This window comes from Muscardinus avellanarius (genome assembly GCF_963383645.1).
Source record: "Muscardinus avellanarius genome assembly, chromosome: 6".
Lineage (NCBI taxonomy): Eukaryota > Metazoa > Chordata > Mammalia > Rodentia > Gliridae > Muscardinus > Muscardinus avellanarius.
Window position 1 is genome coordinate 5,423,664 of NC_137791.1, and position 23,501 is coordinate 5,447,164.

Sequence of the window (23,501 nt, forward strand, 5' to 3'; positions counted from 1 at the left end):
TACAAGGCACGGCCACAGTGGAGGAGGCCCAGAGTTCCTCTGCCACATCCTGCTTCGGGGTCCTCCTGAGGTGAGAAGAGCCCAGAACCAAATGAAGTCCCAAAACACTGGCTCTGACTGCACCCAGCTCCTGTTCCTCCTGGTGGGCATCCTGCTGAAGCGGAAGGAGGGGCTGGCTGTGCACAGTAGCTGGGGAGGCGAGGTCCTGCTCCTGGGGCCGTTGGTGCCACCCCACCACACGGCTCCACTGCTGCCGTCCCCACACCTGTCCGACCTGCTCTGCTGTCAGGACTGAGTGCCACAGGCGGGGTGCGGTGGCTGCTGCCACTGCCTCATGTGGGTTCTCCGCGGAAACCCTCTGATAGGGGTGCCATTCCATTGTAAGAGTAGGCAGGCTGCGAGCAACCCCCGCCACGCTGCTGACACCAAACTGCCTGGGCTCCTCAGGTCCCCGCACTGGAGCAGCCTGCAAAGACAGCAGGTCTGTCGGCTCTGAGGGACACTGCCCGAACTCACAGATCACAGCCGAAGAAGCTACACGGAGCCGGGCGTGGTGGCGCACGCTTGTAATCCCAGCATTTGGTAGGCTGAGACAAGAGGATCTAGGTTCACAGCCTCAGCTACTTAGGCCCTTTGCAACTCAGACCCTGTTTCAAAATAATAATAAAAAAAATAGGGCTGGGGGTGTAGCTCGGAGGTAGAATGCCCTTGGATTGCATCCCCAGTAGTGGGAAAAAGTTAACAGACCACCAGGTCAAGCAAGAGATTGACGAACAATCTTGAAATAGCGCGTTCAGACCAAAAGTAGAAAAGTGCACTCAACATCTTTGGGACACCAGAAAATGAATAAATGCCTTTGCCATTTCCTTGTACTTTTATTGATGCAATGTAGATTCAAAGTGATACATGCACGGAAATTCAAGAGTTTTCGTTGTGATGGTGGGAGGGTTTGTGGCGCACACCTGTACTCCCAATATTGGGAGTCTGGAGTTGGTGGGGTTTACTGGGTATTGAACCCCAGAAGGCTATATAGCCCGGCCCTTATTTTTATTTTGAAACAGGGTCTCCCTAAACTGCAGAGTGTCTTGCTAAATTTCCGAGCGTGGCCTCCGACCTGCGACCCTCCGGTCCCGGCCTCCCAGGTACCTGGGTTAAAAATGCAAGCCACCACGCCCGGCAGTTCACGTACTAGGCAAGCGCTCCACCCCAGAGCCCTTAAGAGATTAAGGCCTTTCTGAAGTAGGACGTGGTTTCCTCGACCATGAAGTAGGAAGTCTACCAGTGCTAAAGGCTCCATGGGCAGGGCTGACCACGGAAAACCTGCCCACAGCCGCCGCCGATCAGACTCCGGCGCGCGGCACTTCCGGCTCTGAGCCCGACGCCGGAAGTCCCGCCCTAGCCCGGAAGTGCGCGCGAAGGGCGCCGCTGCGCACGCGCGCCGGGCCAGCCTCTCAGCGGCGACTGCGCGCCCTACGTCACCGCCAGCCGGCTCGGATGGCAACCGGCGGGAGTTTTTCAAAATGGGAGCGCGGAGGCGCCGCCCGGGCCTCGGAAGGTGTCTAGGAGACCTTGCGGGGGCTTCGGCGCGGTCGCCGCGAGCGGCGGCCTAGAGAGCAGAGCCTAATGGGCACCAAGACCGGCTGGCTGCTTGGAGCGCTACCTCGAAGGGTCTGCGTGAAGGGAGCTCGGCCGCGCAGCGCCGGCCGCCCGGGCCCGGGCCGGGGCCGGGGAAGATGGCGACGTGCATCGGGGAGAAGATCGAGGTGAGGGGCGCGGCCGGGCGCCGGCTGCCGGGGAGGGTCCCGGCCGCCCCGCCGGCTGTCGGGGGCGGAGCGGCCCGCCCCTCCGGGCGGCGCCGGGGAGCCGCCCCGCGCCCCAGCTCTCCCGCCGCAGCTGCCGCGCTGGAGCGGAGGGACGCCACCGCCCCCTGCCCGGGGATGGCGGTTAGCTGCGGCGGGAGCTGCGGCGGGTGCTGCCGGGCCCTGGGCTGCAGGGCTTGGCTGGAGAAGGGAGGAGGCGCTGAGGCCGCACGGAGGTGGAGGAACTAAGTTGGGGTGCTCCAGCTCAGGTCGACCTGCCAGCCCAGGGAGCCCCGCAGAGCTTCGGCATGACTTCTCTCCCTGACCCCTGCGATATCGAGGTGCGATACATGCCTCCGTTTTGTCCGGTTCCCCTCCTGATCCATTTAATCTTATCTTGTCCAATCCCCCCAGTCTTTTCTTCCTTTTACTCCTGTGAATCATCACACATCTCGTATTTTATTCTTTAAGGACTTTAAAGTCGGAAATCTGCTCGGGAAAGGATCGTTTGCTGGTGTCTACAGAGCTGAGTCCATTCACACTGGGTTAGAAGTTGCAATCAAAATGGTAAGAATATATCAGTCAACTTTACCACCATACTTTGCAAATAATTAGAGGTACGCTGTTTGAGATGTCACAGACTCCTTATATATTATTCTTTTCTTTGGTTATGGTGTAAACAATGCATTGTAGCCAGACAGGATGGCCCTCCCTGGTAATCCCAGTATTGGGGAGGCTGAGACGGGACCACAGGTTCAGGGCCAGCCTCAGCAATTGAGTGAGGCCACCTATAGTTTAGTGAGATCCTTTTCAGATTATAAAATAAAATAGGACAGCCTCAGCTACTTAGTGAGCCCACCCTTGCGCAGCAACTCTATTAGACCCTGTTTCAAAATAAAGAATAAAAAATAGGGATGGGTATAGCTCAGAGGTAGAATGCCCCCGGGTTCCATCCCCAGTACTACCAAAAGACAATAGTGCCGAGTCCAGTGGTTGAGCTTCATGACACTTAAGGAGAACCTTAACCTTGCTTAATTATCTTTATTTTATCTTCATTAATGTTCAGTAGTCCTGGCCCATATTTAATTATGCATACTTGGAGCAATGGGTAGAAATTAGATAACATCTTTATAATAATGCATTGTATGGCCCGGAATGGTGGTCCTTGCCTATAATCCCAGTACTTGGGAGGCTGAGACAGGAAGGTTGCTGATTAGAGGACAGCCTCAGCAAGTAGTGAGACTCTCATCAACCTAGGGAGACCTTGTTTCAAAATGAAAATAAGACTGGGGATGTAGCTGAGAGGTTGAATGCCCGTGGGCTCACTCTCCAGTGCCACAATTAATAATAATAATAATAATAATAATAATAATAGCAGCATATTATGTGTAGTTCTGTATTACACTACAACTATTAAATGCCATTCTTGATTGTTGGGAATCATCCTAATAGGAATAACATAAAAGCATATTAAATACTATTTATCAAAAACAGTTGGAAAGGGGAAGTGGAATTTTCCTTTAAAACTTGCCTAAATTTGTATTTTTTCACTTGAGGGCAGTTTGCTTAAATCATTTAAATTGCGAGAGGATATTAGAATGCACTCGGCAAACTCACTAGCTGTCCACTCTGCCAGGCACTCTGCTAAATTTGGAGAGGAAATAGACAGCAGAGTGATTTGATCTCAAAACATACACAGGCCGGGCGTGGTGGGCACGCTTGTAATCCCCGCGCTTGGGAGGCAGAGACAGGAGGATCGCACAGGCTCGAAGCCAGCTGCGCTGGCGTAAGAGACCCTGTTTCAAAAAATATATAAAATAGGTCTGGGAGTGTAGCCCGGAGGTAGAAGGGCTTCCAGGAACCCCAGTACCACCAAAAAAAAAAAAAAAAAAATGCACAAAGCCCGGTGTGGTGGCACGTGCCTGTATTCTCAGTACTTGGAAGGCTTAGATGGAAGGATGCAAGCTCCAAGACAGCACACAGTAATTTAGCAAGACGCTGTTTTAAAATAAAAAGAACTTCGGTGTAGCTTACAAGAGAATGTCCTGGGTTCAATTCCTAGTCAAAAAAAAAAAAAAAAAAAGACGTAAAAACAGTTGGGAGCCTAGAGCCACTGCACAAGCCTGTAATAGCAGTACTTGGGATGTTAAGGCAGGCTAATCACAGGTTCAAGGTCAGCAGGGAGAGGTATCTTAACAACACCCTGTTTCTATCATGCCTGAGTTTAATCCCCAAAACCACACCATAAAAAGATTTCAGGCTTTTATTTTATTTCATTTTATTTTTGGTACTGGGATTGAACCAATATCATTCTACCTTCAGGCTACACCCCAGCTCTATTTTATTTTGAAATAGGATGTCACTAAGTTGCGAAGGGCTTCACTAAGTAGCTGAGGCTGGCTGCAAACCTATGATCCTCCTGTCTTCGCCTCCCAAGTACTGGGTTTATAAGCATGTGCCACCACATCCAGCTTCAGGCTCTTTTGAATTAAGTCTTTTGGAAGGTGACTTTTAGCAACTTCATATTTGAAAGTTTATTGTCTACCATTTAAATCTCTGTCGTTTTCAGATAGATAAAAAAGCCATGTATAGAGCTGGAATGGTACAGCGAGTCCAAAATGAAGTGAAAATACATTGTCAGTTGAAGCATCCTTCTATTTTGGAGGTAAGAGACAGGTTTTATAGAAGTAACCAAGGAAGGTGGATTTTATATATTGTAACTTACTGTGCTTTCTACATTTCAGCTTTATAACTATTTTGAAGATAGCAATTATGTGTACCTGGTACTAGAAATGTGTCATAATGGAGAAATGAACAGGTATCTAAAGAACAGAGTGAAACCCTTCTCAGAACATGAAGGTACGCTTCTTGCTTTGATAAACATTTTGCTTTTCAAAGTGTGGTTTTGAAGAATGTACTGTTTTTGCTAAGTAAAACTTTCAGTCATTACTTTAAGCCAGTAAAGGAAATGCCTACACCCCAAAAGCTTTTACTTCGTATAAACAATCCAATTATTGCAGAAGTGAGAAATTAACGTTCCTTTTATCCCCAAAATTTGTGTAGGGTGTATGTGTTAGTACTAGGGATTTACTAGAGATTGAACCTGGGGACATTCTGCCTCTGGGCTACCCCCCAGCCGTGTGTGTGTGTGCGTGTGCGTGTGTGTGTGTGCATGTTCGTTCATTCCTGGGGAACCACCATGCCACCAGGCACCACCACACCTGGCTATTTTATTTTTATTTGGAAGTAGTCTCACTAAGTAGCTAAGACTGGCCACGAACCTGTGGTCCTGTCTCAGCCTTCTAAATGTGAGGATTACAAATGCCACCACATCCAGCTAAAACTTAACTTTGGGGGGCGGGGGTTCTGGGGATGGAACCCAAGGACATTCAACCTCTGAGCTACACCCCTGCCTCTGTATTTTTTATTTTGAAACGGTCTCACTAAGTTGGAGAGGGCCTCACTAAGTAGCTGAGACTGTCAGCAAACTGTGATCCTCTGGTTTCAGCCTCCCGAATGCTGGAATTACAAGCATGCGCCACCATGCCCAGCTAGCTAAAACATTTTAAATAAAATCTCTGGTAGCCATTTACTAGTTTCTAAATCAAGCACAAATAACACTTAAAACCATTTAAGCCTGCCGTGGTGGATCACACTTGCAATCCCAGCACTTGGAAGGCTGAGACAGGAGGATCACAGGTTCACGGCCAGCCTCAGCTACTTAGTGAGGCCCTCTGCAACTTAGTGAACCCTGTTTCAAAATAAAGACTAAAAAATAGGCTTAGGGATGTAGCTCAGAGGTAAAATGCCCCTGGGTTCAATCCCTAGTACCACCAAAAACAAAAACAAAACAGAATATGGATAGGAGTATTATCATGAACTTCTTTGAACTTGTTGCTCAATTTCCAAAACTTCTGGAGTCCTTTGTACGCTTTTTTTTTAATCAAGGAGGGAACCTGGGGGCATTCTACCTTCCAAATATGCCCCCAGCTCCCGCCCCTTTTTTCCTTTTACTTTTATTTTAAAGCAGGGAGTCGCTAAGTTTTTGAGGCTGTCCTCACACCTACAATCCTCCTGTCTTAGCCTCCCAAGTACTAGGATTGCAGATGCAGACCCCCAAGCCTGGCATTCATACTCTTCTTTATTGTGTGTATAGGGGATTGAACCCAAGGGCACTCGACCTCTAAGCCACACACCCCAGCCCTTTGTATTTTGAAACAGGATTTTGCTAAGTTGCTAAAATATCACTAAATTGCTATTGCTGACCTCAAACTTGGTATCTTCCTGTCTCAATTCCCAGGCATGTACTACCACACCTGGCCCATATCTTTTTTTTTTTTTTTTTTTGGTACTGGGGGTGGAACCCAGGAGCTTTCTACCTCCGGACTATACTCCCAGCCCTATTTATTTTTAATATTTTATTTGGAAACAGGGTCTCACTAAGTTGCCCGAGAGCCTCACTCAATAGCCAAGGCTGGCTTTGAACCTGTACGATCCTCCTGTCTCAGCCTCCCAAGCGTGGGGATTAAAGCATGTGCCACCACACCCGGCCCCATATCCTTCTTAATCCTCTGATTCACTAGAGTGTTTTGAGACCAATCATAGACATCTTTTTATTTATAACTATTTTGTATAGATCTTAATAAAATACAGACTTTAAAGATATATAATCACAAAGTTATTATCATGATTAATCATTCCTTACTATAAAATACAAGGTCAGTTTCAAAGTTCCCCAATTTTTACAGTTTAAATCAGAATCATGTCCATACATTGTCGAATGAATTTTATCATGTTATCTTGTCCTGTTAATTGAAATTGCAGATAAGCAAGATGGGTACTGATTAGTTTTCTGTACTCTGTGTTAATTATTGGGGATTGAACAACCCAGGGGTATTCTACCTTCAAGCTATACCCCCAGTTCTATTTTATTTTTTATTCTAAAACTAAGTTGCTCTGGTTGATCCCAAACCTGCAGTCCCCCTATTTCAGCCTCCCAAGTACTAGAATTACAAGTGTATACTACCATACCTGGCCTTTCTGTATATTTAGATCTATTGAAAAACAATTTGCTCTTATGTTTTGAATTATAGAAACATTCTTGTCCTCTGACCCAAATTTCACTGTTAGTCAAATGTAGTGGCACACATTAGTATCCCTAGTACTCACAAGGCTGAGACAGAAGGACCCCAGGTTTGAATATAGCCTCACCAACTTAACAAGACTCTCAGCAGCCTTTTTTTTTTTTTTTCACTTTACTTCAAAATTAAAAAATAAACCAGGCATGGTGGCTCACACCTATAATCCCAGTACTTGTAAGGCTGAAACAAGAGGATCACAGATTCACAGCCAGCCTCAGCAACTCAAGTGAGGCTTTATCAATCAATTTAACAAGACTATATGTTTCCAAATATAAAATAAAGTAAGGCTTGGGGTATAGCTCAGAGTTAGAATGCTCCTGGGTTTAATACCCAGCACCACCAGACACAGAGGTGTAGCTCGGAGGCAAATAGCCCCTGGTTCAATTGGTAAAACGACACAACAAAGAATATATACAACCTATTGACAGCTAATACTTTTGGGGAGGGTTTAGAGTCATCAAAGAAAAGCTAACTTTTTCTTTCTCACAATTAATATATATATGGACTTATGAGTTGTTTGCACGGTTAATTACCTTTCTTGTTGGGCGTGGTGGCACATGCTTGTAATCCCAGTACCTGGGAGGCCGAGACAGGATGAGCACAGGTTCAAAGCCAGCCTTAGCAATGTAGCAAGGCTTTTAGAAACTTAGTGAGACCCTGTGTCCAAATAAATAAAATAGGACTGGGGGTATATCTTGAAGGTAGAAAGCCTCTGGGTTCAAATCCCAGTACCAAAAATATAAATAAATAATTATCTTTCTTAAGTTATTATGGAATTCTGGTTATCTTAGTTACCCTAATCACTCCCCATTGCCAGTAAAACTTAGTTTCTCTTAATTGAATATAGAAAGCTCATCAGTCAGGAAGGGAAAAGATTAAAAGAAAGGCCTGATTTTTTTTAAAGGGAATGAGGAAGCCAGGCGTGGTGGCGCACGCTTGTAATCCCCGCACTTGGGAGGCTGAGACAGGAGGATCGCACAGGTTCGAAGCCAGCCTCAGCTACTTAGTGAGGCTCTCGGCAACTTAGTGAGACCCTGTTTCCAAGTAAAATATAAAATAGATCTGGGAGTGTAGCTGGGAGGTAGAAAGCCCCTGGGTTCCACCCCCAGTACCACCAAAAGAGGGAGGGGGAATGAGGAAATATTATAATATCAGGAGAGTGGTATTTTATACTAAGCTGCAAGCTAGTATTTTAATGCAATTCTCTGGCACATGTACCTGGGTTCTATAAATTCTAAATGCTGAGTCTTCCAGGTTTTCTCAGTTGCTGATTCTCTTTTGTGCCGTCACAGCTCGACAGTTCATGCACCAGATCATCACGGGGATGTTGTACCTTCACTCCCATGGCATATTACACAGGGACCTCACGCTTTCCAACCTCTTACTGACTCGTAACATGAACGTCAAGATTGCTGATTTTGGGCTGGCGACCCAGTTGAAGATGCCACACGAGAAGCACTACACACTGTGCGGAACCCCAAATTACATTTCCCCGGAAATCGCAACCCGAAGTGCGCATGGACTTGAGTCTGACGTCTGGTCCTTGGGCTGTATGTTTTATACGCTACTCATCGGGAGGCCACCGTTTGACACTGACACGGTCAAGAACACACTGAACAAAGTCGTACTGGCAGATTATGAGATGCCAACGTTTTTGTCACGGGAGGCCCAGGATCTTATTCACCACTTACTGCGCAGAAATCCAGCAGATCGGTTAAGTCTGTCTTCGATTTTGGACCATCCTTTTATGTCCCGAAACTCTTCAGCAAGAAGTAAAGATGTGGGCACTGTAGAGGACTCACTCGACAGTGGACATGCCACAATTTCTACCGCAGTTACAGCTTCTTCCGGTACCAGTATAAGTGGTAGTTTACTTGACAGAAGGCGGCTTTTCATAGGTCAGCCACTGCCAAATAAAATGACTGTATTTCCAAAGAATAAAAACTCAAGTGACTTTTCTTCTTCGGGAGATGGAAGCAGTTTTTGTACTCAGTGGGGGAACCAGGCACAAGAAACCAGCAACGGGGGAAGAGGAAGGGTAATCCAAGATGCAGACGAAAGGCCACGTTCTCGGTACCTTCGTAGAGCGCATTCCTCTGATAGATCCAGCACTTTTAATGGTCATTCTCAAGCGAAAACATACACGATGGAACGGTGTCACTCTGTGGAAATGCTTTCCAAGTCCAGAAGACCAGGGGTAGATGAAAGTGAAGAGACGTACCCACCCCCAAACAGCAACGTCAACGTTTTCCATTTATTTAAAGAAAAGGCATCTAATAGTTCTGGATCTTTTGAAAGACCTGATAACAACCACGCACTGTAAGAATAACTCTACTAAAAGCACTTTCTTTTCCAGTAAACACTATACTAACACAAATACAAGGCTGTGTCTAAATGAAGGACATTGCCAGGACCACGAATGCCTCTTGTAAACACATGCCTCTGAGGCACTTGCAGTTATGATTTTCATTTCTTATTAGGAAGAGATTTGGGGTGATCATTTTAAACGATGGCTTTCTGAAAGTGTGTGTATTGACAAATGTGCATACAGCGTATATTCTTGAGAATCTGTCTCACTCACAGCATCATGTTAACAAGTCAGCCCTAGCGTACACTAATAACTATACAGAGCAAAGGGGGCAGAGCTGAGGCCGAGCGCTCGGCGCCTACTGACTGCTTCTCATGGACAAATGAGTGTCTGAGCAGCTTTTGTGGTCTGAGCTTGTGATTTTTATGTTTGAATTATAAAAGACAATAATATAGAACCCATCACATGCCTCACATTTTGACCTAGGAATACATTCTGGAGGCGAGTTTCTATTGCAAATACTGTTTTCTACAGTTATTTCTAAACTATTGCTACACTTATTCTATAGTTATTTCTAAAATTTTAAAGTATTCCAATCTCTCTTTTCCAACATTTTTGCCTTCAAAAGTGCCTCGGGGCTGAGGTGTAGCTCTGTAGTAGAACACATGTTCAGCATGTACAAGGCATGGGGTTTGATTCCCAGCACCCAAAAAAGAGGGGGGGAGTTGCCTGGTAATTTATTAGTTTATGAGATTTTCTTTTTCCTTTTCTTTAGCTCTAATCATCTTTGTCCTGAAAATATTCCTTTTCCATGTTCAGACCAGACAGCTCAGACTGAAATGGTAAAGCAGTGGTTTGGGAATCTGCACATGAATGGTGAGTTTTTAATGGAATATTTAGTTAAAAAGTAACAATTTGGTAACCAGACCTGGTGAGCAAGCCTGTAATCCCAGTACTTGGGAGACTGAGACAGGAGGATCATGGGTTCAAGACCAGCCTCTGCAATTTAGCAAAAACCTCAGCAACTTAGTGAGACCTTATTTCCAAGTAAAATAAAGTAGGGCTGGGCGTGGAGCTCAGGTAGAACGCTCCTGGGTTCAATTCCCCCATACTAAAAAAAATTCTAACTTGTAGGCTTAGCAAGCATTTTAACAGTTTTCTATTTGGATTTTCTTAAGAAAATACAAATTTTTCAATTAATTTCAGTAAAGCTATATTATAATAATAAGACCACATATTTTGATATTTAGTGTAAGTCAGCTACTGTCCTTACTACTCAATATATATGATTACTCACAAAGAACATATGAGGAAGACACTCCTCTATTACATCATTTTTAAAGGTCTATTTTTATCTCACAGTTGTTTGATTCTGATTTTGTGGTGCTCAGGATTAAACCCAGGGCCTCAGGAGTACTAGACAAGTGCTCTGCCCCTCACCTACATCCCCAGCCCTGACAGCCTTAGTATTTTTACAGATGAAAATGCACTGAATGATTTTTATATGCTACATAATGATTAAGTAGAGAAGCCAAAACTCCAGCTCAAGCCTTACTCTTAAGCCCTCCCTTCTTGCGGCCTCTCTATAAAAAGCACCTACTATCGGTGTCCATAAAATAATAAAAGATGGTTAACCTGACTTATAAGTAGAAGCTGATAGGGACTTTGTGTCTGCTTGTAAGCTCTCACACTGAAACACAGCCACTAAACAAACCCTAAATATTTGTAAGTAGCTATTGTCATCCATAGCCTTTAATTTATAGAAGGAGAGGGTGAAACTTAACTCATTAAATCCCATAGACCCAAACATGGGACACCCATAAAAACTTAAGCTATAAAAACTTAAATGTGGAGCCGGGCATGGTGGCACACGCTTGTCATCCCCGCATTCGGGAGGCTGAGACCGGAGGATTGTGGTTCGCAGCCAGCCTCAGCTACTTAGGCCCTCCACAACTTAGTGAAACCCAGTTTCAAATACAGAATAAAAAATAGGGCAGGAGGTGGAGCGCGAAGGTCGAATGCCCCTGGGTTCCATCACCAGACCTGCAAAAAATAAAAATAAAAACTTAAATGTATCACTTATGGTCAACTTTTGAAATATGTTTATAGAGTTCTTTGTTGTTGTTGTTGTTGTTGTTGTTGTTGTTGTTTTTAAAAAGGTAATAAGTGGATGATTAGAGCATTAGAAATATATATGTATGTGATTTACACACACACACACATATGAAAAATATATAAGGACATATAAACTCTAGATTATCATTTTCAGCCTATTTTAATGCACCTGTGTTAAGGTGCACTAGCCACAGAATTGAAAATCTGGGCTTTGATGGGTTAAACATTTCTCAATAGTGAACATAACAGATAAACAGAAGGTGGGATGGGAAGTAATGATGGAATAAAGAGAATTTTAAAATAACATACAGGGAGGAGGAGATCGTTTTTTACTAAGTATTGTATTACCTCACAGACAAAAGACTGCACAATATGGCTGTAATTAATCTGTTTATGATTTTGTGTGTGTGCTGGGGATTGAACCCAGGGGCATACCTGCAAGCTATACCGCAGCCCTGTTTTTATTTTTAAGCTGGGTCATAAGAAGTTGCTGGGGTCCTGGCTAAGTTTCTGAGGCTGGCCTGGAACTTGCACTCCTCTTGGACTGGGATTTCACACATGCGGCACCAAGCCCAGCGATATATTTTGTTTGCTACAGAGTAGGTTTTTATCATGAGTGTTGGAGAGGAGGAGAAGCCCTGTAAAGCCACTTAAGAAAAAAATCTGTAGCCAGGTAAGGTGCCACACACTTGTAAATCAAGGGCTTGGGAGGCTTAGATGGGAGAATCACAGATTTGTGGCCAGCCTCAGCTACTTAGTGAAGCCCTCTAAAACTTAGGCCCTGTTTCAAAATAAAGAATAAAAAATAGAGCTGGGGATATAGCTGGGAGGTAGAATGCCCCTGGGTTCCACCTCCATTTCCCAAAAAAACCTTTCAGACTTTAGTAGTAAAACATTACAATTTTATATAATATCCCCATGTAAACTATAAAACCATATAAAGTCTAACTTGATAATATTCATAAGAACTTTTTAAAAATATGGACACAAGCCGGACATGGCAGCTCATTCTTGTAATCCCAGTAACTGGGAGGCTGAGACAGGAAGATCACAGGTTCTTATCCAGCCTTAGCTATTTACAGAGGCCCTCTGCTGCTTAGTGAGACCCCATTTCAAAATAAAGAATAGGCCGGGTGTGGTAGGGCACACTTGTAATCCCTGCACTTGGGAGGCTGAGGCAGAGGATCGCACAGGTTCAAAGCCAGCCTCAGCTACTTAGTGAGACTCTCGTCAACTTAACGAGACCCTGTTTCCAAGTAAAATATAAAATAGGTCTGGGAGTATAGCCCAGAGGTAGAAAAGCCCCTGGGTGCCGGCCATGGTGGTGCATGCTTGTAATCCCCGTGCGCTTGGGAGGCTGAGACAGGAGGTTTGTGCAGGTTCGAAGCCAGCCTCAGCTACTTAGTGAGGCTCTCAGCAACTTAGTGAGACCCTGTGTCCAAATAAAATATAAAATGGGTCTGGGAGTATAGCCCGGAGGTAGAAAGCCTCTGGGTTCCACCTCTGGTACCACGAAAGAAAGGAAGGAAGGAAGGAAGGGCGGGCGGGCGGACTCGCTCGCTCCTGGGTTCTATCACCAGTACCACCAAAAAAAAAAAAAAAAAAAGAATTTAAAAAATAGGGTTGGGGATTTAACTTGGAGGTAGAATGCCCCTGGGTTCTATCCCCAGTACCAAAAGACATGTATATATTAAATATAATACTGAAGATATTCATACAGCTTTTGATTGTAGTTGCATATTTTCTAAGGAAAGATTGAATAGACAGCTGTTAGCTTAGAGAGCACGTTCCCATATCTGGGAGCTCTGATCAAATCTGCTCTTGTTGGAACGTTGGCTTACTTTACAATTAGTTTATCCCACAGTGGCTAGACTTTGCCTTAAGTGAAAAACTCATTTTCTGGTAGTATCTATTTGTGATCTGACTTAAAATATCCTTTTAAAGTTAGCATCTTTTTACGTCATATATTAGAGTGCTCCTTAGTTAGAAATTAAGCGCGAGGCATGGTGGCGCATGCATGTAATCCCAGTACTTAGAAGGCTGAGACAGGAGGATTATAGGTTCAAGCCTACCCACAATAATTTAGTGAGACCTTGTTTCAAATTAAAAAATAAAATTGTGCTAAGGGTTCAACCCTTGAACCCCAAATACCAACAAAAATTTAAAAAGAAAAGAAAATTAGGGCCGGGTATGGTGGCGCACGCTTATAATACCAGCATTCGGGAGGCTGAGACCGGAGGATCGCAGTTGGTGGACAACCTCAGCTACTTAGTGAGGCCCTCTGCAACTCAGTGAGACCCGGTTTCCAAATAAAGAATAAAAAATAGGGCAGGGGGTGTAGCTCAGAGGTAGACTGCCCTTGGGTTCCACCCTCAGACCCGCAAAAAAAGAAAGAAAGAAAGAAAGAAAACTAGGTACTTTTTTTGCCATAGAATTTCATTGTGCATATTAAAGCAGTATAATAATGTCATAAGATATATATAATAAAATGGTTGTTTTGATAGGAAAAAATTAATAGATCTATCCATCTCACATATTTACACCACCATTCCCTTTGGCAGGAGCAGTTAGAGATATTTATGAGCAAAAATTCTGAATATAGTGCACTATTATTTTGTTTTGGGTATTTTTGGGGGGGTGTTTTATTAAACCAAGCTTTTAAATTTTATATTCACCTTCAGTCTAAATAAATACAGTACACATGGAAGTAAAGGCTGGTAAATTAAAACTATTATTTTAATTGAAATAATTTTGAGTGCTATTTCTGTATACATGTGGCTTTTTGTTTGTTTACTGAACTGCTTTTCCACTGTTGACATTCTAGCTCATTTAGGAGAAACCACTGAGCTCAGCACCGGCCCAGAGGGAGACTTCCCGGTCCCTCCACATCTTCAGGCCTCCTCGAGGGCGGCCTGGGGTGGGAGAGGAGGCGAGAACTCCCAAGCCGCTGGCGCTGGCGGGGTCCACCCTGCCAGACAGCCGAGCCCCCCGAGGTGCAGGCCTGAGCTTCACAGCAAGCCTGAGCCAGCGCAGCAGGAAGCACCTGTGTTTGGCGTCGGTCCTCCTGCACAAAGCAAGCGTCGGGGCGTAGAGTCAGCGCTGGCTTATCAGAAGCCTACATTACGAAGCATGACATCTCCTTTGATCGCTCATAGATTAAAGCCGATCAGACAAAAAACCAAGAAGGCCGTGGTAAGTATTGTTCTGCTAAGCTATTCAGTACTTCTTTTTAATTAGAATAAAATTTTTGTAAACATAATTTTTAGTTCCCTGTAATGTCCCTGGACTTTGAGATGTGTACATGATAAACTTATTTAAAGAGAAAAAAGTCTGGGCAAGGTGGCGCAAGCTTGTAATCCCAGCATTTGGGAGGAGACTGGAGAATTATGGTTCAAGGACAGCCTCAGCTACTTAGTGCGGCCCTTTGCAACCCAGTGAGATGCTGTTTCAAAAATAAAAAGACTAAAAAGTAGGGCTGGGGGTGTAGCTCAGAGGTACAATGCTGCTGGGTTCATTCCCAGTACCGCCAAAACAAAACAAAAACAAAGATTTGTAATCCCAGTACTTGGGAGGCTGTGACAAGAGGATTACAGGTTCACCACCTGCCTCAGCTGTTAGTGAGGCCCTCTGCAATGTAGGCAGACCTTGTTTCACAATAAAGAATAATAAGTAGGGCTAGGCGTGTAGCTCAGTGGTAGTCTGCCTCTGAGTGCAATCCTCAGTACTGCAAAAAATAAAGAAAATGTTTGGAAGTTGGGCATGGTGGCATGCTTGTAATCCCAGCATTTGGGAGGCAGGGACAGGAGGATCACGGTTCGTGGCCAGCTCAGCTACTTAGTGAGGCCCTTTGCAACTCAGTGAGACCCTGTTTTCAAATAAAGAATAAAAAACGGCTGGGCGTGTAGCTCAGAGGTAGAATGCCCTTGGGTTTTATCCCCAGTAGAGAGAGAGAGAGAGAGAGAGAGAGAGAGAGAGAGAGAGAGAGAGAGAGAGAGAAAGTAGGGTATTCATGCAAATACAGCTGTTTCTTTCTAGCTTTTTATGGATGGTGAATTAATTACTGATAAGTTTTGAATTTTAGATATTGACTTAAAATATTTGAATGTAAGACATTTAAACATAATATTGGCAATGTCAAGCTGGGCTTGGCGGTGCATGCCTGTAATCCCAGTACTTGGGGGCTAAAGACAGGAGGATCACAGGTTTGAAATCAGCCTCAGCAACTTATTTTTAAAAAATAATAAAATAGTGCTGTGTATGTAGCTCAAAGGTAAAATGCCCCTGGGTTCAATCCCCAGCACCACACACACAATAATATTGGCTATATCATTATATCCTAACAATAGTTTAAAATGTTACTTTATTCACAATTCCAATTGGTAAATCAATATTTTATATCCTGCATTTAATTCGAGCCCAAATCAAAAAGGTGAATGGGGGAATATAACTTATTTTAACAGCTGAAGTGATCTGAAGAGGAGGACGCTGCGTGTTTAAATGTGGGGTTGAAATGGCCTGCGAAGCAGGGCCTGGTCTTCCCGGTTTGTCCCTTGCCCTCCCCGCCCTGCTGTGTGTGACAGGTGTTGTGTTTCAGTCTTTGTTCCCTCCCTCTGCTCCCTCTGCTCCCATTTCTCCTTTCACTCCTCATTATCCAGTCTTGCCGCCGCCCTTAAGGCTCAGCTCCCAGTGCTCACGAATCCCCTGGTCTTGGCTCCTAGACTGGAGCTGCTGTTGGTTCTGACTTTGACTTTTATTTCTGCCATGGTTAAGTACTTTTCAGTATCATGTTTGTCAGATGTCCTAGTGAACACGGACGCTTTTGTTGACTTTGTGTTTTCCTCAGGTGAGCATACTTGATTCAGAAGAGGTGTGTGTGGAGCTTCTAAAGGAGCACGCGTCTCAAGAATACGTGAAGGAAGTGCTGCAGATATCTAGTGATGGGAATATGGTGACGTGGAATTTTCTTCTTGCATCTTAAAACTGTCATATATGCATTTAGCGTCTCAGTATTTACAAGGAGATCTTAAAAATTTGCTTAAGCCAGTTTTTCTGATATAATGGTGTCTCTGGAATCCAGAGCTAAAATGAAGTTTCATATCTACTTCATAAATTAGTATGGTCTTAGAAATAATTGTAGGGTTAGGCTGAAGCATGATGTTAGAGTGCTTGCCTAGCATGTGTGAGGTCCTTGCTTCAATCCCTCGCACCACAAGAAATAAATAAAAATAGTCGTAACTGGTAACAAAATCTGAAATAATTGGTTTAAGTTGAAAAACAAAGATTTTTAGAGAGTGTGTTATTTTTCTATAAAATAATATTTAATATATTTTAATCTTTTTATACTTTTTGTTAACAAATGCCGTGCCTTTATTCAATGGCATATAATATGAAATCTTAAAATTTTTTGGCAGATCACTATTTATTATCCAAACGATGGAAGAGGCTTTCCTCTTACTGATAGACCTCCTCTACCTACTGACAACATCAGTAGGTACACTTTTGACAGTTTACCAGGTATGTAAACTTATGGGGAAGTAACTTTCATTGAAAGCAGCTTCTCATACACTTAAAGTCTTTGTGAGTATGCGGGGTTGTTAATATCTTGGAGTTAGTCGTGCTACAGGTATGTTCTTGTATCTGGTCAGATTTTGGTGTGTCTTATTAATGCAGTGTTTGCTATTTATATTCTGTTATAATGGTACCTTTTATTTTTATTTAGGGGAATTACTGGGGGCTGAACCTAGAGGACTTGGACCTACAGGGTCTCGCTAGTTCCTGAGTTACTTTACTTAATTATTTAAAGTAAAAACTAAGGTGGGCATAGTGGCATACTTGAGAGGCTTAGACAGGAGGACTGCAGGTTCAAAACCAGCCTCAGCAATTTAGCGAGACAGAAAATATTTAAAACTAACTCCGGAGCGTTAGTCACATGTCACACAAATATAATTTGTGCATTTGTTTAGTTACTAATCTACTTCGATACATGTTAAAAATTACAACATAAAGTATCTAGGTTTTTTGATTTGGGTTTTGTTTGTTTGTTTGTTTGTTTTTTGTCACTAGGCATTGGATTGAATCCAAGGGCATTCTGGCGCTGAGCTATGCTCCTGGCCCTTTTTATTTTATTTTTTTTGTTTGTTTGTTTTGCTAGTTGCTGAGACTGGTCTTGAACCTTTGATCCTCCTCTTTCAGCCTCCCAAATGCTGGGATTACAGACATGTGTCATCATGACTGGCTCAACACTAGTTTTTTAAATGGTGGCACAGGTTTGTAATCCCAGTACTTGGGAGGCTGAGACAGGATCACAGGTTTGCAGCCACAGCAACATGGGCCATCTGCAAAACAGATGTTGTGTTTCAAAACAAAAGAATAAAATAGGGCTAGGAGTGGAACTCAGAGGTAGGTGGCCCTGAGTTTCATCCCACTACCATAAAAAGAAGAAATCAAAATAGCTAAACTTACATGTCAACACCTTTTTCCGTAATATGAGGTCATTTTTTTCTCCCTAGAGAAATACTGGCGAAAATATCAGTATGCTTCCAGATTTGTACAGCTTGTAAGATCGAAATCTCCCAAAATCACTTATTTTACACGATACGCTAAATGTGTCTTGATGGAGAATTCTCCTGGTGCTGATTTTGAGGTTTGGTTTTATGATGGTAAGTACTATTCAGAATGGTATTTTTTTTCCAGTTTGTAATTTAGTGTTGTGTGTCCTTTAATTCACCACAGAAAGTTTTAAAAATAGATATTTCTCCATACATATAAATTACAAGCATAGTATACTACCTGTTAAGTCATTTTAACCAAAAATTATTTATATATAGCTCAGAGGTAGAATGCCGCTGGGTTCTATCCCCAGTACCACACACAAAAAAAGGTATTTTTATTTATTTATTTATTTATTTATTTCGTGGTACTAGTGATGGAACCCAGGGACATTCTACATTCAAGCTACACCACCAGCCCTATTTTTTATTCTTTATTTTGAAACAGGGTCTCACTGAGTTACAAAGGGCCACACTAAGTCACTGAGGCTGTCTGCGAATCGCGATCCTTCTGTCTCCACCTCCCAAATGCTGGGATTACAGGCATGCGCCACCAGGGCCCAGCCTTATATATCTCTCATAAGATCCAACCATGGTGGTGCGTACCTGCAATCCCAGTACTTGGGAGGCTGAGACAGGTGGATTGCGGGTTCACCCTCAGCAACTTAGTGAGACTCAACCTAGCAAGAACGTGTTTTCAAATAAGAAATAAAATTAGTCTAGGGGTATATCAGGGAGATATAATGTCTCTGGTTTCAATCCTCAGTACCACAATTAAATATATATATCATAAAATTATATATCAGACTTAAAAAAAAAGTGGATAGCCTAAATTTATTGAGTACTGTGATAGTCTTATTTTATTAATCATCAAAAATAAAAATAAAATCTCAGTATAAAATATACTCATGATAATAAAATGAATCTAGAAATATTGAATAAAATTAGTTTGATTCTTATTTTCTAGGTGCAAAAATACACAAAACCGTAGATTTCATACAAGTGATTGAAAAGACTGGGAAATCTTATACTTTAAAAAATGAAAATGAAGTTGTTAGTTTGAAAGACGAAATAAAACTATATATGGACCATGCTAATGAGGTACACACCTACTCAAAGGTTTGTCTACCAAGTAATAATAATTAAAATTATATAGAAGAAGTAAATTGATACACAGCACTCTCTTTAAAACAGGGGCATCGTATTTGTTTAGCACTGGAATCTGTCATTTCAGAAGAGGAGGAGAAAAGCAGAAGTGCTCACTTCTTCCCGATAATTGTAGGAAGGTAAATGTTTGGAGATTTCAAATATGGCTAAAATGTGTGCTATGTTAGAAAGTAGCAGCATATGTTTTATAAACATCCTTTAGTCCTCTATATGTTGAGAGCTTTAAAGGATACATTTGGACATGTCTTTCAGAAAACCTGGAAATACTAGTTCGCCTGTGGCTTCACCTCCTTCTGTGGATCCCACCTACCCGATGAAAGACGGGCCCCCGCTGAGCGGGCTGGTCACCAACACCGCTGCCTCCCCACCCCCGGCGCCAGCACCGCATCCTCCTGTGAGGGAAATGGAGGTCGCTTCTGTACATGAAACCCTTCAGGCTTTGCCTGATGTCTTCATATAGAATACAAACTCAGCCAGGCGCGGTGCCACGTGCCTGGATCCCTGTACTTGGGAGGCTGAGACCAGAGGACTGCAGATTCAAAGCCAGGACATTAGAGCTTACTGAGACCCTGTTTCAAGATAAAAAGTAAAAAAGGCCGAGCACACGTTGCTGTATCACTATAATCCCAGTATTTGAGAGTCTAAGGCAGGGTCTCAGGTTTGAGGCCAGCCTCAGCAACTTAGCAAGACCCTGTTTCAAAAGAAAAAAGAGTAAGAATATAGCTAAGGGGTAGGCGTCCCTGGGTTTAATCCCAGAACCAAAAAATAAAGTGAAAACGGCTGGGGTTTGGCTCAGTGATAGAGCTCTCCTGGGCTTATTCTCACTACCAAAAAGAAATTAAAGGGTAAGGGAAGTGTGTGTGTGTGGAACCCAGGGGCATTCTACCTCCAGTCTACACCTCCAGCCCTATTATTTATTCTCTTTATTTTGAAACAGGGTCGCACTTTATTGCAAAGGACCTCACTAAGTAGCTGAGGCTGTCTGCGAACCATGATCCTCCTGTCTCAGCCTCCCCCAAGTACTGAGATTACAAGCATGCACCATCACACCCAGCTTAATTTAAAAATTTTTGTGCTGGGCTTGTTCGTGCACACTTGTAATCCCTGTACTTAGGAGGCTGAGACAAGAGGATCACAGATTTGCAGCCAGCTTCAGCGATTAAGTGAGGCCCTGTCTCAAAGAATAAAACATAGGGCTAAGGGTGTAGCTTAGAGGTAGACTCCCCCTGGGTTCAATCCCTGGTACCACAAAATAATAAAATAAAAATTTTTGTTTAAGTAATTAAGATAATGAGATAGCAGTAGTTTTCTTTAATTACTTTTGCTTATAAGACACTAAGAAATCTCTTTCTACCCTTTTACTGTTTGTAGGTAGTTGCCCCTGAAGAAGGACTTGGCCATCCTACGGCAGCTCCAGGAACAAACATCTCTTCTAATAGTCTTAAGGATTGCCTTCCTACGTCAGCACAACTTTTGAAATCTGTTTTTGTGAAAAATGTTGGTTGGGCAACCCAGGTGAGAAGTTTCTAAAAAGTGAATTTTTTCAGTATGAATTTCTTTAATTTTCATAATGATTAGACAGTTACTTAAAATGTAAATTATTTTAATGATTCTCTTTACCATAAAGTTTATGTATTTTTTTACATTATGTTGTTAAATTTTTAACATTTCTTTGTACCATTGGAAAACTATTATTGATAACAGGTTGCCAGGCGATTATGTTTAAAGTAGAGGTGATGGCCATAGCTACTTGTGAAGAATACAGAACAATGTCCAAGATGTTGTCACTCTAGAACTTTGTGTTCTGTGCAACTAGAGTGACTCGGATTTGGCAAAAAGAAGAAAGCTTTCCTTATTTAAAGTTAGTCAAAGTTGAGTTTCAGATTTAGTGACGTTTCCTGTGGATGTGAGCCCCTGTGTCTGATAAGAAGCTTGAAGCCTCGCGACGGGCCTGGCAGGGGTACTTTTGCCTGTCGGTGGGTGGGATGCACCCTGCTGTGTTACGGGGCAAGAAACAGCTGTGGAGTTCCTGCTGCGGGATCAGATTTTTCACGTACATAGTCTAGTTTGTGTCCCAAAATAGCCTAATAAAAATGATGCTTCTGAAGTTGGTAAAATTATGATTTGTATGGTAGATGGACTCATACAAGTCTGCACTACTTAAAAGTGGTCAGAATGTGGATGTAAGCCCTCTCTTTTGAGTCCAGGGTCCTTTTCTTAAATCACTAATAGAAGTTTCACAGGCTGAGATGTAACATTCTTGGACAGAAGTCTTGTGGCCTTAGAAAGAGCTGCTGTGGTGATTTCCTAAGTCCCTTCCTTCTTGGTGAGAAATGCTGCAGAATGGCAGGGAGCACTTAGATGCCATACGGAAATTAGAACACAGGATTCATTAAAAATAATTGTGCTGGGCCTGGTGGCTCACGCTTGGAATCTCAGCCTTCGGGAGGCTGAGGCAGGAGGATCGTGGTTCGCGGACAGCCTCGGCTACTTAGTGAGGCCCTCTGCAACTCAGTGAGACCTTGTTTCAAAGTAAAGAATAAGAAATAGGGCCGGGGGTGTAGCTCGGAAGTAGAATGCCTTTGGGCTACATCCCCAGTACAGAGGGGAAAAAAAATGAATTGTAACAAGCTGGGCATGGTAGCACATGTTTATAATCCCAGTACTTGGAAGGCTGCGATAGGAGGATCATAGGTTCAAGGCCAGCCTCAGCAACTTAGCAAGACACTGATTCAAAATAAAAAGTGTCGGGTGGTATAACTCAGAGGTATTGAACCTTAGGTTCAATGCCCCAAAAAAGAAGGATTTTAATATTATAGTGCCTTAGATAATACAGGAATAATCCGGGAAATATAGGAATATTGTCCTATACTTTCTCAGTGCTAACACTATTATAGCACTAAATTTGTCCTTACTAGAGTTGATTTTTAATTGTTTAAAGAACTTGTTATATTGCAGTGAATACCTTTTTAAAACTTAAAATCCACCGCTGTGTGCCTGTGCTTTTTCTAGTTAACTAGTGGAGCCGTGTGGGTTCAGTTTAACGATGGGTCACAGCTGGTCGTCCAGGCGGGCGTGTCTTCTATCAGCTATTCATCGCCACATGGCCAAATGATGAGGTGAGCTGACCTGCTTGAGCCAATCCCTGCAGATAGTAGGGGCCTCTATAACCACTCTCTGAGTACGTGTGTGGGCATCGGGCCAGAAGTAAGCGATCTGGTAATAGCAAAAACAAAAAACAGTTTGACTTTCCATCTCTAAGCTGACTCATGAAAGCGAGGCGGGGTCCAGGAGTGCCAGTGCGCACGCTCTTGCATGAGAAGCACCCGTGATGGTAGACGTACTTAGCAGACAGGGTTTGCACGTGCCTGCCCACTCACTTTTCTGTCAAATGTATATATATGGAGAACAGCACATGAAGAACTACTCTCCCCCACCCCAGACGGCGATGGTGCAGGGGAAGCACTTCCAGGCCGGGCGTGGTGGCACACACTTATAATCCCAGTGCTTGGGAGGCTGAGAAGGAGGATCACAGGTTCGTGGCCAGCCTCAGCTAACTTAGTGAGGCCTCTGCCACTTAGTGAGACCCTGTTTCAAAATAAGGAATAAAATAGGGCTAGAGGATGTAGTTCGGAGGTAGAATGCCCCTGGGTTCAGTACCGAAAAAAATAAAAAAATAAAGGCACTTTCAAATTCTCCAAGAAGTGGAAGGATGCACCAGACCCGTGTTGAGATTTCACCTGGTATGGTCATTTGAAAATTGCCACCTTTTAATAGAAATTATTCATAATGTGTTTAATATAGTATTTCCTTCAGAATTAGGGCCTTGAATGAGGAATCCAGATTTACAGCTTGCTTTAGCAATTAGAAAGTCAGTTAAAGCTTTTATCTAAAAATTGTTATTTTTTTAACAAATCAAGTGTTTGTCACGTGATGTAGATAACTACTGTCATAAATAATTACATGTAATTTTTCTTGAAATGCTTCTTATCGCTTACTAATTACTGAAAAACGTGCGCTTTGGCACTTTTACAAGAACAAGTGACTAGATTACGTTTTCGTCTTTTTCTTCTTCTTCACTTAGGTATGGAGAAAATGAAAAATTACCTGAATACATCAAACAGAAGTTACAGTGTCTTTCTTCCATACTCTTGATGTTTTCTAATCCAACTACTAGTTTTCACTGATTTAAACTCCTTTTAGATATCTATATTTAATAAATAAGTTTTTGGTTGGCTTTCAAATGAAGTGACTTTTTTAAATTTAATTTTACTTCTTCCGAAAGCCTTTCTATTGAAGAGAATTTTTATCTATACTGTAAGAAATGTGTGCTGAGAGAACAAGGTACAATGAAATTTGAATCAGTTATGAATATAGTGGCCATAAAGGAAAACAGTAAGCCTAACTGCACTGCAAACACCCG

At 42.9% G+C, this 23,501-nt stretch overlaps 1 protein-coding gene across 1 annotated transcript; it reads left to right on the forward strand.

Moving 5' to 3' along the window:
• Positions 1-1,733: 1,733 nt before the first annotated feature.
• PLK4 (polo like kinase 4) lies at positions 1,734-23,265 on the forward strand (the record flags this gene model as incomplete). Its single annotated transcript, XM_080697938.1, has 16 exons — positions 1,734-1,763; positions 2,271-2,366; positions 4,369-4,464; positions 4,544-4,658; positions 8,233-9,259; positions 10,024-10,124; positions 14,404-14,555; positions 16,207-16,311; positions 16,775-16,877; positions 17,873-18,022; positions 18,879-19,012; positions 19,106-19,197; positions 19,331-19,472; positions 20,450-20,593; positions 22,091-22,197; positions 23,163-23,265. 16 exons carry the CDS (start codon positions 1,734-1,736, stop codon positions 23,263-23,265), a joined length of 2,697 nt encoding a protein of 898 aa, XP_080554064.1.
• Positions 23,266-23,501: the final 236 nt, after the last annotated feature.